The sequence below is a fragment of the Cygnus atratus genome, chromosome Z (assembly GCF_013377495.2).
Source record: "Cygnus atratus isolate AKBS03 ecotype Queensland, Australia chromosome Z, CAtr_DNAZoo_HiC_assembly, whole genome shotgun sequence".
Classification (NCBI taxonomy): domain Eukaryota; kingdom Metazoa; phylum Chordata; class Aves; order Anseriformes; family Anatidae; genus Cygnus; species Cygnus atratus.
The window spans coordinates 519,929-535,732 of record NC_066396.1 but is presented as its reverse complement, the minus strand read 5'-3'; the positions used below and the strand labels follow the sequence as shown (position 1 = coordinate 535,732).

General features: G+C 44.2%; 1 protein-coding gene across 1 annotated transcript; it reads right to left on the bottom strand.

The window, feature by feature from the left end:
* Positions 1-1,193: 1,193 nt before the first annotated feature.
* On the bottom strand, positions 1,194-14,988 carry NARS1 (asparaginyl-tRNA synthetase 1). The gene is made up of 15 exons (XM_035559883.1): positions 14,837-14,988; positions 13,215-13,297; positions 12,936-13,001; positions 12,741-12,833; positions 12,219-12,308; positions 11,072-11,150; positions 9,810-9,880; positions 9,461-9,547; positions 6,867-7,088; positions 6,267-6,466; positions 5,682-5,817; positions 4,542-4,655; positions 3,805-3,936; positions 3,115-3,246; positions 1,194-2,549 (listed from the first exon to the last, which is right to left on the bottom strand). The coding sequence occupies exons 1-15, from the start codon at positions 14,877-14,879 to the stop codon at positions 2,418-2,420; spliced, it is 1,680 nt and encodes a 559-aa protein (XP_035415776.1). The 5' UTR covers positions 14,880-14,988; the 3' UTR covers positions 1,194-2,417.
* Positions 14,989-15,804: the final 816 nt, after the last annotated feature.

The following is a 15,804-nucleotide window of genomic DNA, read 5'->3' as shown; positions in this document are numbered from 1 at the left end:
GAAGGATTTTGTTAGTTTTTGATAAAACTCCGTATATGCTCACAAATTTCTACACATCCTGCATCACAGAAGCCTCTTGAGCATCTCAGCACAAGAGCTATTGTAAAAACAAACAACAAAAGAATCAAAACAAACAAAGAAAACCACAAACAATAAAAGCCCAAAGGGTAGGATCACTATTTGGTAGCACGTTCAACATTTGAACGAGGGGACTTTTCCTATAGCTCGCTGTTAATGCGTTGTCACATGCATCAGTTTAGGGGTAAGAAATACCTTTTTTCTTGCAGTCAAGCTTGTTCGTATTTCCCTTCTTCCTCTGGTTTATATACTTAACACATTGCAACAAATATCCCAAATCACAGGAAATTTATGGTTGACCACACCTTTACAGGTACTTCAGAGAATAATTTAATTGCTAAGTTCAGACAAAGAACAAAGGCACAAATAAAAAGAGTAGGGCAAATGTGAGAAACAGAGCTGAGGCACGTTACTGTATGAGAAGCAGCTCTTAAAATCTGTTGTCTTTTTCTGTCAGAAAAAGACTAGGCCACAAGAAGACTGAGAAAGTCAGTGAAAAATGTGAATTCAAAGAGGTGCGAATAAGAAAAACCATCCTAGCAACGCTTATTTCTTAGGGTACCTTTCATTCATCCCCTTCAAAGGGCACACCCTGCAGGTCAGCAGGCCTCAGCAGTCCCCAGGAAACCCCAAGACAGTGTCGTGTCTAAAAGCTCTGGAAGCAACCTCGATCCTTCCCACTGAATCAGTTGGTGTGACAGAGATCAACTCTGCTTACAAACCTGGCCCCACTTCAGCAAGCCCAGGACAAGCACCGTCAGACACCTCAGCGACCACAGCAAGCAGAGGTCCCAGCCCACTCCCACTGCAGGTGCTGCCTCTGCAGCTAATTATCCAGCACCACATCTCTCATTTATTCTCGGGACAACCTTTCTACTGGGTATCCCAGAAAGTCTATCCAAACTATTAAAAAAAAATCATGACTTTAAGTTAATAGGTATTTAGCTTGAAAAAAGCATTTATTTTTTTTTTAAGAACATGTATCCACTGCACTTGAAAATTTACCTTTCCTGCTTTCCGCCCCAGTTATTGTCTCTACCAGGATAGAGTATTTTAAGCAAGTAAGCTATAGAGGCCAAGTGAAGGTAAAGAAACAGACATCACAGGTCAAGAACCACTGTCCTACACACCAACTTACGTTGACATGATTTATTGGCTGCTGATTTAGACCAGTTTGTATATTTAACATGCAAGGTGAAGAAAAAAGCCTTTTATTACAAAAATATGGATATTGCACAGCTCAACATGAATGGCAAAACCAGATAAAGTCTCGGTACAAGTAGCCAGTGATGCACCTACAGATTTTCTTCTTCCTAGTAAGAGGGCTCGCATTTCTGGCTAAAAAGGATACAAATGGATGATTCAACACATTAAATATTTACTTAATTCTATTTGATAACCTGAATACAGCCAGAAAGTCTGCTAAGATGCAGCAGGACAAGAGTACACCAAGCTAGCAAGGCAACTGTTCTACCGTGAAAACATCCTTTAGCATGAAGTGGGAAAGCACAGCTCAAATTACAGTTCACAAAGAGAGGACAGTAATTCAGTCAGCACACAATGCTGAAACCCAATTATATTTCAAAGTTACAGTTTCTTTGGGTCTTCGGTTAGTCATTTCTTGTCTGAAATAGATGGAATAACCTTCGTTTTAAAGGCACCACAAACACTCCAGTGTCTCTAAGCACATCCCCTCCTACTGTAATGCAGCTTATGCTGGGAGTGCATGGTCCCACTGTAGCACTCCATCCACGGGCATCAGGAAAAAGTATCGAAGCATACCTCACAATCAGTCCTATAATTTTTAATTAATAGAATTAACAGTAAATAATTTGGGAGAAAAGTCTCTTTCAGTAGAATTTAGTGCTCAATACTACATAGCTTACAACTGAATAAACTCAAACAGAACTTCCATTAAAAGCAGTAAGAGCTAAAAAAGAAAAGCACAGCACAATTATTCTCCATTTTTATATTTTGTTGAGCCATTTAGAAGACATTTCTTCACATCACTCTCAGCGGTCAGGATTTGGGATTTAAAAAGCTTGAACTGACTTCTCCAAAAGAAACCACAAGAGAAAAAAGAAATCTAAAACACCAGCTTAGGATTTTTGTTTTATGTTGACTTGAGAGCAAAAATGCACCTAACATTATTTTTCTAAGGCTTCTTCCAGTTAATTAGTAGCATTTTCCTTAAAAAAGGGTTTTCTCACACATTAAATTAATGAACGTATGAACAACAGGTTGCAGTAAGTCTTGTTCTCAGACGGCCTGTAGTAGAGTGTATCGTTCTTTTCCAAGCATCTGTTGCTTGATTTTCTTGGAGTTTGTCACAAGGATGGCTATGGTTTGCAGCGCTGGACAAAGCGTGGGTAGAGACAGACATCTCGGATATGGTGCCTATTCAGAATCCAGGTCAGGAACCGCTCTAATCCCAAACCATATCCACCGTGAGGACAGGTACCATATTTTCTCTGTGAAATTAAAATCACAGAGAAGATATTAACCATTCGCTCGTTAAGACAAAAACAAAACAAAACCATATTCTGAACAAATGAGGAGGAATACAAACTATGCTCTCCTCAGAGAAGATATTTGTGTTTTGCTCCCTGGGGCAATGTAAGGACTAGAAGAGAAAAATGGAAGCTGAAAGATGAGGTCTTAATGATTTTTTTTCCCTCTCCAACCTCATCCTTTTCTCTTCCCCTTACAGAGCTAGCTATTCCAGTGTGGAAAGACCAACCCATCTTTATCTAACAAGGGCTTCACAAAGGTAGCACACTGTGGAAGACGTTACAAGGGGAATATACCTGCCCAGACCAGTTTAATGAAGGCGATCTGGTATGGGCAGCATGCACTGTAGCAAACAAAAGCAATTTAACAGAATGGAAACTATTATCCATTGCATTTTGCCAGTGGTTAAACGACCATCTACCTTTGGTCATGGAAAATGTATGCAATTTAGACTGCATCATTTTAGAAGCAGTTTAAGAAAATTCAAATGTCTGACAAGCAGCACACTGGATCTGTTTTACATACCTGATCGGTGTACCAGTAATATGGCGTGGGATCAATGCCCTCTCTCTTATAGCCTTCCAGTAGCTCCTCACTGTCCCAAATACGCATAGAGCCTCCAACAATTTCACCAACATTAGGCATCAACACATCAACCTACAACACACAACATAAGATCAAACTATTACAGTTAAGCTGCCCTCAAAAAGATGAAGCCCAAACTTATAACATGTTTTACCATTAATATTAACTCTCCATGACAGAAGGAGAGAAGGCAATTCCTTCCAGACCCAATTTATCCATGGAAGAAACCAGCTGACTAGGATCTCTGACTTAGTCTTTAACACTCTTGGTGACACCAAACTGTTACACCACAAGAACAGTCCTAAAAGCCACCACTCTTCCTGACTGCTAGACAGCTAGTTTTTAGATAATACAGTCCCCACGAAGTCACAGGAATATTGTCATTAGACTAGAACTAACCAAAGGTCATTGAAAAGCATGATCACTGTGATCTAATGACATTTTTTAAGCACTTCAGTGTTGCTTCCTCTGTTTCTACAGTATCAACAAGTCATGCCAAGAAAGGCCCCAGACAAATTCTGGTATGAATTCTCCAAGGTTTTCCTGTAGTACTCATTCATTTTATGCTCATTCACAGAGACATTCCACTCTATTTAGAAGCCTGTACCACTATGTAAAACACCAACTTACAGATTCAGTAAGACGGGAATCGTCATGACAGCGCTGCATATAGAAGGACTTTATCTCTGCAGGAAATCGGCACAACAAGATTGGCTCATTAATGGAGTCTGTCATCAGTCTCTCAGGAGCTTCAGGAATATCCTAGGGTTAAAGAGAACTCTATTAATATTTTAAACCAAGAACACTCCAAAACCTCAAGACCCACAACACATCAGGCAAGACACAGGCAAAGACACTTTCAGACCACACATATCCAAGCATTCATCCTGATGTATCTACATTTTTAAAACAAACATCTTAGAACAACTCAAGAAACTATATTTATATTCAAAAACATACAGGTCAGAAAAAAATCTATTTAACAGTCTACACGACATTTCACACAGGAAACTAGGCAAACCTTAAACCTGAAACAAACTTTCCAAACAACTAACAAACACTGAAGAGCTTCATTTCCTCTTCCCCCAAATTGTTTTCCACAAACCTTAAGACCAAGAACCACAGATGGGTCAGGGTGGGTAGGGAGCCCCGGGTGTTCCTGGTCCCCCCCCCGCCCAACAGGGCCCCCCCGAGCAGGGTGCCCAGCCCCACGTGCAGGCGGCTGCTGGAGACCTCCCTGAGGTCTCTGATCCCAAACACAATGGGATCATGGTCCAAACGCATTGCTCTTCAAGGAACTCACATACCCTTAGTGGAGGACTGTGGGATTTTGGTTTTAATTTCTAAGGAGACTCAGAAAGACTTACCTCCCCAAACTCGTAATAAGTACCATCTTCCTTCTTCACATCATGTTCCTTTAACCACTCAATTGCTTCAGCATAGTTCATTCGTCGGAAAGGACGTTTGGGAGGCTTGAAGCCCTGTAAATAAGAGTAGACATCAAAATGCTTGGAAGGGTATCATTTTTAAGATTTATTTTTCCAGTCGATCAGCAAGTCCACTTCCACACTCGGAGCATACACGCTACCCTTTGCAGGTTGTGTATCAACTATTGCTTAAAAAGCTCAGAAGTACTGAAAAGCTGGAACCCAACAAAACCATCTTCCAAGTCCAGTGCAGTTCACAGAAGAGATGCTGAAAACAACAGCAGAAGAGAGGAGAGGAAGCATTTTCAGAGCTCTTTCCTTTTCTGTATGAATTCATTACACATGTAGGTGCTTCAGACTGAACAGTTTGCAGAGATTCCACACGCAGTGCCACAAAAGAACATTTTTGCTTCTTTGTGCATCAGACTGCTGCAGAATTTGCCTTTGTGACAAGCCCACAGGGCAGGTTGTGCTTCTGTTACTCTGGACCTCCTGCCCATCTCAGTTCAAACTGAAAATGGAACCTTCCAGTACTCATCAGGAAAACAGGTCAAAATGACAGGGATGAGAGAATCTATACGTGCTCTGAGAGAAAAGCTAGTGAAGGAGATAAGATGCCTTTAAGAGACTACTAACTTTCTGTGCAAAGGCAGCAGGAGACAAAGGGTCTCTAGCAAATGAAGATAGCTTTATAGAGCTGCACCTTCCAGCACAGGGAGTAAAACGCCAGGGTTATTTCATTGCTCCCTTACGCTCAATCTGCGAGTACCAGCTGATCAATTTTATGAGCTCTACGATAGAGGTTTTTATTCTACGGGTACAGTACACATTACAATAAATCCCAGCACGCTGCTGGCTCCTAGACCTTACTAGCAGGTAACTTCCTCCTCCGCAGCCCCCCAGCTCCTGGAAGAATCGTTACCAGCCTCACAGCATTTTCACTCTTTGATGTCATTTAATATCCTTACTTAAGTAAGCAGAGCTCATTGCCATGCCCTGTCTTTCCCAGATGAACACATTCATCAGGAAAGGTAACGATCAGACCGTGTCTACTCAAGACTGCCCCACACTGCTGCTTACCGGGTTTAGCTCAAACAGTAAGCTTGATGCAGGTGACGCCAAGACTCTGTCAACTACATCACAAACCAAGTTCTCCAGACGGTCCAACAAATCCTCAAAAGTTATAAAGGGACATTCAGCTTCAATATGAGTGTACCTGAAAAAACAGGTCATGAGATTACAAAACCACACTCAAGCAACAAATCTATAGCTATGAAAAAAAATCTCTTAAGAAAAAACATGAAACCCACTTTTGTCCTGTTTTTCAACTCTCCCACTTCTACACTGCAAAGGAAATAAGGTTCTTAAAATAAAAAAAAAAAAAAGGAAGGAAAACAACAGTATGAACTGTTTATTCTAAAAACACAAAGCTTCCTAAAACTGTATCAGCTCTGTTTTGAGCAAACCCCCCTTCACTGAACATCAAATATGACCAGCTGGACGATCACTGATACAAAGAGTTACCTCCCAATACACTTGTGATCAGCTGCTCCATAGCAGCATTACACTGTCTTCTCACCATATATTGTCATGCAACCACCGGCTACTCCCTGTTTTAAAAATTCACTTATACATAAACAATAGAGAAGTATACTCTCTCCATACTCTGCCAAGTGTCTGCGTGTCCTGGATTGCTCAGCTCTGTATGACTGAGCAACACAGAAAACATCTCCTAATGCTGGAATGCAGGTCTCCAGATAGAGCTGGGACGATTGTGTTAGGTATGCCTCTTCTCCAAAATAATCCAGCTTGAATAGGGTTGAACCTCCTTCCACCTGCGTCTGGACTAAAGTTGGTGGCGTGACCTGTTAAAGAACAAGATAGTCATTACCTGAGTGAAGAATTAAGGACGGTGACAACAACATGTTACAGCAGTGATGTAAGGCACGCTCTTCCAGAATCCCACCTACAAAACTTTCGTACCTATGGCTACAAGTACTTCTTCCTGATATCCTTCAGCACCCTGAAAGGAGGTATGCAGGCTGTTTGTGAATCATGCTGTAACACTTACCTCAGAAATGTCTACACAACTTTGAGATCTATGTCTATGAAAGTGATCACACAGTAGTTTCCTATGAAACAGATTTTTTCCCCCTCCAACAATTCAAGTCGATCAGAAAGTCTGTACAGGTTTGCCCAGAAAAAGATAGCCTTGAAGTAAGGAAATTAGAGCAGTCACTTACCAACAAGAGCAAATATACTTACTTCATAATATCCATTGGCAAAGAAGTGATCCCTGAAGGCCTGCACCACCATGGAGCGCACCTTGAAGATTTTGGACATATTCTCGCCTCGAATCATCATGTGCCTGTTGTTAAGTTGCACGTCAACCTCCGAATCCTCATTGAGGAGATTGTCAGCCCCTCCTGCTGGGGCCAGACCTATAAGCTCCCAGTAATCGCAGTTCAGCTCGTGGCCTCCTGGAGCCTGCCAATTTAAAAGTGAAACAAAACTTTCAGAAGTCTGCTTTTCACTCCCTGGACGTCACCATCTGGCACTGTGGCAGAGATGTCAATCTCGCTTAAACAAGAGATACTAAAATCCTTCTAACTGCAGTATTATCAGTAACTGCCTTGTAACCCAGTCATATCAGCCTTGAAAATGCTGTTTGTAACCCACCACAAGTCTGTCAGACTCGATGTGAATGGGACTGAGTACTATTGTCAAATAATTAGAGCCTTTCAGATGCGTTCTGTTGAAGTGTAACATATCAGAGACAGTTGGGTTTATTCAGCTGGAAGAACAGAAAGCTAAACAGAAGGAAACTACTTGCTACTTTGAATTATTTCATGGGTGGTTATAGAAGAAATGGAGCAAAAGGACAAATGTCTTAAGTTGCAGGAAAAAGAGATTTCAGTTGGCTATAAGAAAAAAATTCTTCACAAAGGTCACAAGGAGAGAATGGACCTCACTGACTGTGTAATCTCTTTGGAGATGTTCATAAACACACTTGGGCAAGACTGCAGTATGATATTCAATGGATTTTGTTCTTCCTACTGTTTGAGCCACATTCCCTTTCCATTCTGGTGGCAAACTTCGAAGAAGTCACTTAGATTATGCCAGAGGAAGAACTAGCTCGCTACAGGTACTTGTGAGTTCATCTGTCAGAGACGCCTGAGCCATCTTTCCACAAGGCAGCATTTCACCACGACATGAAAACAGCAGGTTCGTGCTGGCCAGGTCCCCTCTGCTACCTGCTGCGATAAGCAAGCCGGGGGCCAGGGCTCCATCCTGGCTGCCTGCACTGCCGGCCTCACCAGCTCCCCCGTGTGGGTCACAGCAGGCTTCTGTCCTTTTTATATTTACAGCATTTTCAGGGTATAAATGCCGATTTACAAAGTCTAATTAACAGATTTTAACAAATCTGATGATTTTGTGCACTAAAGGCATTCTATTGCTGTGATAAGACACAAAAACAAAGCGTTTTCAGTGTACAAAACATTCTGAGCGGTCACGTACAAATGAGTAATTTAGTTACCAAATTGCATGAAAGCTCTTGAAAAGAAGTGTTTGACCCCTGTTTACCTGCACTTGTTTTTAGACCTCACAGTAGTATAAGCTGTGAAGAAAAGGAAATGATACTGATTTCTGATAGGCAAACGCACCAGGCAATGGACTCGTGTTTAACTGAGCTTGGCTCTGTAACCTTCGGAAGATCTCTTGGGGACAGGACCCGAGTAACAGGGCAAACTAGAACCATTAAGCTTATCCAAGTTTCGTTAGCAAAACATGCTGGTAATGGCCAACAGTGCACTGCTTAAAAGTGAACTGAATTCTCTACAAAGCACCACAGAAGGTTAACACTCTGACCTTATTTTACACCCTGCCGGCAGCCACAGCGAGGGGACTACTTTGCTCAGGTATTGTCTAACACATCTCAGAAACATTGTTTGAAGCAATATAACATCACTTCAGAATGCGATTTTGTTCAGATATATTTCTTCTCTTGTCTTCCTGGAGTCAGCACACTCGATAGACCAGACAATAGAGTGCCGATCCGTAGAGAGAACCAACTCTCACTGCACAGTCAATGACAATTATGAATATGTATCTAAAGGAAAGGGTACACTTGAAAGTTTCTTTGCTGCCTTCAGTTTGAATCCTTTTTATGGACTGTGCCTTATGCATAGCTACTTAACATGGCATTAGCTCTAACTCTATATTCGATCCATCTTCCAAACAGTAACAGTTTTTAGATCTAGATCGGAATGAGAGAGGGACAAGGCATAAGCAGCATGGTATTTTGAAAGCTAAAATCACACCTGCCCAGCCAGTAATCTGAGACCACCACTGCAAACAAAGCGCTACAAAAAAAGTTATAGCAAACTGCCTAGCTCATACACCTGCCACATGTTGGAAGACAAGTAAATGTCCTTATACAGCGAACAATACGGTGAAGAGTCAACAAACTCAACTCAGTAGGAGAAGAGAATTAACCCTGAGTTCTTAACCTCACAAAACGAAAAGTGAAAAACCTCACTCATTACCCCTGTTAAGGAAAATAAAACTATTTATTTAATATAGTTTTCCACCATTATATTTTAGGAAGTATCTATGTGACGTATAAGGGGAAAATTGTTTCAGGCAAAAGTTAAATGAGAAGAGCCATACGGTTCACATGGCACACAACAAAATGCGGGTGACAGCGGCAACTTTGGGATGTTTGTTCTTTTTCCTAGAACAAATTCCCCCTGAAATCATTCAATAATTATTTCTACCTCTATCATTTTCCCGATGAGAGGAAAAGCAAACTGTTGAAAAGGAGGACCGAAACACGCAGCACTATCCAGCTCCCCTACCTGCTTGCCTTCAGGAACAAGGTTCAGCATACCATACACTGCAACACTGCTCTCTGTGGAGAGAATTAGCCCGTTGTAACACTGACACTACAGAGAGAAAAAGAAAGAGACACAGTTATGGTAGTTTTTAATTTTTGGTTTACCTATCTACATCTCCTATTGGAGGCACAGACAAGATAACTAGAGCTCACATTGACAAAGAATTCTAGCGTCAGGAGACGCAATTTAACAAAAATACAACGTAATCAGTAGATTTAGGGGAACTTCCTATTGTTTACATAGGAGACAGACGAAGTATGAAAACCTCATTTATTTAATGAGGGAACAGAATTAAATCATCACAACTTACCAGTTCATCTGAAAGGACACACTGAAGAAAACCTGTGCCATCTCTCAAAACAATGAACATCAAATTTTTTCCTGGTTAGAAAGAGAAGGAAAAAAAATACAGACTCAGACATATTCACCTGATCCATTTGAACAAACCCACCCCCAAGAAACATTACCCACTGATGTGCCAATTATTAATGAAGGACCATGATCACATCTTTCCATTAAAGAAAAAACAAATATGCAAAGATGTTCTGAGAAAACACTGAAGCATTAGCTCGATCACAGAAACATCAAGAGCACTGCCTGCTCCAACCTCAGCACAGCTGGGATTGCACTGCCACGCCATGACCTCAGGCAGGCTCTGGTCCAGGCGGGACCAGAGGCCCCTTTAACAGCAATGCAGAACGCACAGGCCCACTTTATGCCTGAAGTGGATAAAGTGACATCACCTCCACCCATATCTCCACAAAAGCACCTGATTAAAACATTGATTTTCTATAAAATGCTCATGATATTCGGATCCATAACTGCTTGGTCAAGTCCTTCAGTGACAATCTGAACAAGTGCTCCCTGTGAAGTCAGACTCAGCTTTGCCATACACTTCCAGAGTTGTCTGGCAGAAGAACACAGGAAGCAGCCTGAGGTTTTCAGGCTTTGCACTAGGAAGTTTGGCATAAGCCTGTCACTCCCCAGCGAATGCCACCTTGCGAACCAGAGTTCAAGAAGCATTTGAACAATTCTCTCAGACACATGACCTGTTTTTTTTATTTTATTTTTTTGGGTGGTCCTTTGGGGACCCAGGAGTTGGACTCGATGATCCTTGTGGGTCCCTTCCAACTCAGATATTCTATGATTCTAACTAAAATACCAGTCAGTTTGAAAGCAAGTATTACTCGTTAAACTGCTAAAAGAAGTTATGTTACTTTATGAAACTTTAAAGAAAATTCTCACTCACTGATTTCGCTATGAGCAGATGCTATCTAGCTCCTCATTCTCTAGGATTAGTGTAAGAAACAAGTCTTTTGAAGCAATTCTGTAGGACTGACCTCCAAATCAAACATCTCAAAAGTTTTCGACTAAGAAATGTCTACATCTTCATACATTGTACAGAATTTGTTAGTGTTGTACTGACCAGTGTGATACACCAAATCTAAGTGATGAACTAAAAATTTAAGACTAGATGCTGTCTGATTCACTAAATGTCTGAATGTTGATGGCTACTTGGTTTGTTCCATCTCCCTGCATAGGCTCAATAAGCTTTAAGTGCTCGTGACTTACCTTGCCTACGTAACCTGTGAATCCAGCCAAAAATCTTTACTCTCTTGCCTCTATAAGCCTCCAGAGCACCAATCTTTACCTGTAAAGCAGGGAATAAAAGCAATCAAAAATAGGAATATAACTCACCATTTAGATGGTGTTTTCCACACAATTACTTTGAGTACAAGTGTATATGACATTTCCCTCCCCATAATAGCCCCTCCCATCTCATGAAGTTGCACTCAGGATATATACACAGCCATCAGCAACGAACAGCTGTTCAGTAAGAAGAGTATTTTATCCAGTTGCACTGGACAAAAGGTGCACTATTTCAACAGAATACTTAAAAGAAATGCCTCAGACACCTCCTCCTGCGCTCTGAAGTATGAGCATACCTCTCTGGATTCATTTCTGAAGACATCAGCACTCAAAGAAGCAGACGGCATCAAACCTGGATCTGACATAGGTGCACCCAGATGTGCAGCCGAGGTTCTGACACTGCTATAGCCCCAACACTTAATGTAGCAGACACCTTCAGAAGGGATCGTGCTTCAGGCAGTTAACACTAACAGCGTGCGCTGGTTTGAAAGCGACAAGGATTTAAACCCAGCTGGACCTGGCTGCCCCTTTCACAAAGGGGAACCACAAGAGTGCCTTGCTCTAATCAGATCCATTTTCTACACATGTACATAGAAACCCCTTCTGTCCAAAACCCCACCACACCGCAGCACACATCTGCTTACTAAGTTAAGGACTGCACCAAATCACCAAATCCAGCAGGACTCTACAAACAGCCACATAAGAGCTGCTATAGGTGTGTCAGTGACTTAAATTATGTCCTCTGGCCAGCAGGGTATCTTCATCCTCCACCACTACAATAACCAAACAAAGCAAAACTCACAAACTTTTCCAAATGGTTTCCACATGGTATCTGCCAGCGAACACTGACAGAGAAAAGTCTGGTGCATGAACTGAGAAGGTTCAGATACCCACCAAGTGCATTAATATTTTGACTTCGGTCTTTCTCGAGTACGATAACCAGAAAAACGAAAGTACATTTAGTGACAGCAACTGGACAGTGGCCTTCAACAGCTGTCAGAACCACAACGCAGAGACACAGCCTTTGTGCAGACAACGTGTTGGAAACCAGGCACTGGATCTTACTCACACATTTTGGCTCTGGAAGACTGGGATCATTCTTGATAACAACTTTCTTAGCTTCCTCCAGGTTCTTCTCTCTTCTCAAGAGATCTTCTGCCTGGTTTAGGGGAAAAAATAAGTATTAAATAACTGTGGCCAGGCTTTATAAGAGTCTCACTCTTTATAATTACCGGGGACTATAATGTACACTTACAGACAGACGTCATAAAAAGCCTTGTTGTTACCCTGCTGGAGCTTGGCCTGCCCTGATTTAAGGCCAGGATGAGAAACAATGCACAGAAGCATTTCTCATTTTTCCCCAAAGTCCAAAGGCAATAGATTGCCATCATTCAAAACTCACACAGTTTCAGTCATTGCTTGTCCTAATCTAAACAAAGACAAGCTGTAAATAACAAATGTAAAACGTACGGTACAGACGAAGAACAAACTACAGGTTTATGGGGCGTGGGAAACAACACCAACACTGCTTAATATTTTTGGAAAAGAAACAAGGCATGCTTCCTCCAGCTTAGCACCATCCGCAACCTACCTCTTTCTTCTCCTTAGCCTCATTCTTCATTTGTTCCCTGTGCCACAGTTTTTTGACATTTTTCATCTGTGACTTTGAAATAATGGCCCATCTCTAAACCAAACCAAGGAGAAAGCAGAAGATAGAAGATTACATTTGTGTCATTTCACACAAAGGAGTATTAAAATAATTTCTGTTGGGAAGGTGTTACAGCACCTCATTTTCCTTTTGCGAATCCACGTAAATAGTAGGAAATGGTTCCTTTCCTGCTGTCATCAGAGCCTTAGAAGTGGGGAGGGAAAAAAAAACAGAATCAACAACACCGCAGGTGAACTGAAGTAATCCCGTTAAAGGGACTGAGCAGGCAATCTGCTTCTGACATTTTGGTCGGAGCTGCATCAACAGCTATAAAATTTACATTTAGAAATACACGGCCAGTCACTTGACCTAAAGCAGTTCACGCGCTTCAGAACAGCGCACGTTCTCTGCAGTTACCTTTAAGACAGTTTTGAATGGTTTCTTCTGTGTCCCATCGCCAGTGGAATCACTGCCCTCTCGTTCAGAAACATACAGCTCTTCTGTAAGACATGACAAATACAGGCAGTTACTCAAAAAAAAAAGTATCAACTATGGAAATACACAGGAAGAAACTGGACACACACAAAAGATATAAAATGTTCGTGGTTATCAGCAATGATAAACCTTCAAAAACAATCACTTGGTCGCGCAAGTAAGAGCCCGTTAGTATTTTCCATGTTAAAAATCATTCCACGCAGAAAATGCATTACGTTGAGGCCTTAAGGACTCCCAAAGTTCCGAACTCTTGGAAGCCCCTGGCTGCACACCAGGAACCAAGAAGGAAGCAGCTTTCTTTGGACATAACGTCTAGGCAAGCAGGCAGATAATAAGCTGAGAAAAGTCAGACAATGCAACCCAGCATTTACCTTACACATAGCCAAGAAATGAGTCACAAATTAAAAGAACAGAAGATACTTCATCTTTTTTCTAGTGCCTGAACGGACGCAAAGGCCAGAGGATAAGGCCTGCATGGCCCAGAGCCTTCCATGCACGGCCACTGCTCCTGCCCAGGTGCTCCCACCCCACGCCCTAACTGCTAAAACATGGACCTTTTTCTCTAGCGCGATTTGGTTTCGATTTCCAGGGATCAGAGCACATTAAACCTCTGTCTGACCGCACAGCCATTACAAAACCCTTGTTTCCCGTATCAGCATTCCCGTCCTGTGTTCAGAGCACCCCTTAGCCCTCTCCACTCCTCTCACCTCAACAGGTGGGCAGGGGGAGCCTCCAGGGCTGCGGGCTGGGCCACACACGTAAATGCAAATATATATACCCACATGTGTACCTGTGTACGTATAAGCACACACGCATGAACTGACGTATAACCGCCCGCACATATATCGGTATGTCCATACGTGCACACGCTCCGTTCTTTGCCACCCTTGCACAGCTAACAGCCAGAAATGCAGCAAAATTCGCGTGTGCGGTATTTTCCTTAATTGGAGGAAAACGCAACGCTTTCTTGTCGTTGTTTTCTTTTTACTCAAGTCATTCAGAACAACTGCACTTTCTGCAGAGGACGGACGGGCCTGTTCGGAACGAGCAGCACGCACACACGCACAGGTAGCACACGCAGCCACGGTACAGGCGCTGGTGGCGTTTGGCTTGGGCTCAGCAGGAGGCCCCGCACGCGGTGCGGAACTGACTCATTTTAGCTTTTAACAGGCGAATTCTTCGGAAACGCCAGCGCCGGGCGGCCACCCGAGCTCGGCACCGCGGCCTCACCGCCCCGAGGGCCGCCGGGACCCTCCCGCACGGCAGCTGGGGGTGACCCCGGGCCGGGCCGGGCCGGGCCGGGCCCCCCGCCCCCCGCGTTCTCCCCGTTGCCCTCAGGCCCGGCGGGGCCCGCTGCGAGCCGCCCGGCCGCCCCCATCCCGGCCCGGCCCCAGGGCGCGGAGCCGGCCCGCGAGGCCCCGGCGGGGCGCGGCCGCCGCCATCTTCCGCCCGCGGTGAGGGCCGAGGGGCCGCGGGGCCGCCCCGCCCCGCCCCACACACCCCCCGCCCCGGGCCGCAGGAGGCCGCCCGGCCCCGCGCCTCACCCAGGGCGAGCGCCGCCGTCCTGCCGATCACCTCCCCCGCCATGGCCGCGCTGCCGCAGCGCTACGGAAGCGGCCGCCCCGCGCTTCCGCCGCCTTGCATCAGCCGGCACCGCCCCGCCCGGCCCGGCCCGGCCCGGCCCGGCCCCGCCCCGCCCCGCCCCTGCGTGGCGCCGCGTGGCCGAAGCCCTGCCCCGGGCAGGGAGGGCCGCAGGGAGGTGCGGAGCGGGCGGGCCCAGGCTCCTGTCAGCGGTGCCCGTGTCCAGGCGCAGCGGCAGGGCCGTAGCGGAGCCCCGGCGGCTCCCCCTGCCCGCCAGGCCGCACTCCTGTGCCGGGCGGGTGCCGCAGCCCCGGCCCAGGCTGCCCAGAGAGGGGCTGGGGGCTGCTCGGGGAGGTCTCCAGCAGCCGCCTGCACGTGGGGCTGGGCACCCTGCTCGGGGGGCTGCTGGGCCGGGGGGCGGTGAGCCTGCGATCTGTCCCAATGACACCTTACAGCTACCTCCATTTCGTATTTAAACTCCTCTCACACTCCCATTGTAACCCATATACTTAGTAGAAGAGAAGCTGAAAACTTTCGTATATTTATCTTCACTAAATTTTTGCAATGTACATTCCGTTGAAGAACTGCATACCATGATTTTTACTACAAAACCATTTCAGTAATCAGCCTCAGACCATGAGTCAGAAGTAAATAAAAGCGACACGTTTATACATCTCAAGAGTGAAAGTATGTGCAAACACAAAAAGACTCATAAAGAAATACTTTTTACATTGTAAGAATGGTATTTATTCACTAACAATTGATACGTGTTTCATATAAAAACAACTGGTTACCTATTGGCGACTGCTGTATCTAAAACAGAAATGCACAAACTTATGACAGTTCAAAGGGCAGCTCTGCAGAGATTAAATATGCCTCTTCATAAATACACTGTATAAGTACGTAGCCACAAATATTCTGCACAGCTGGA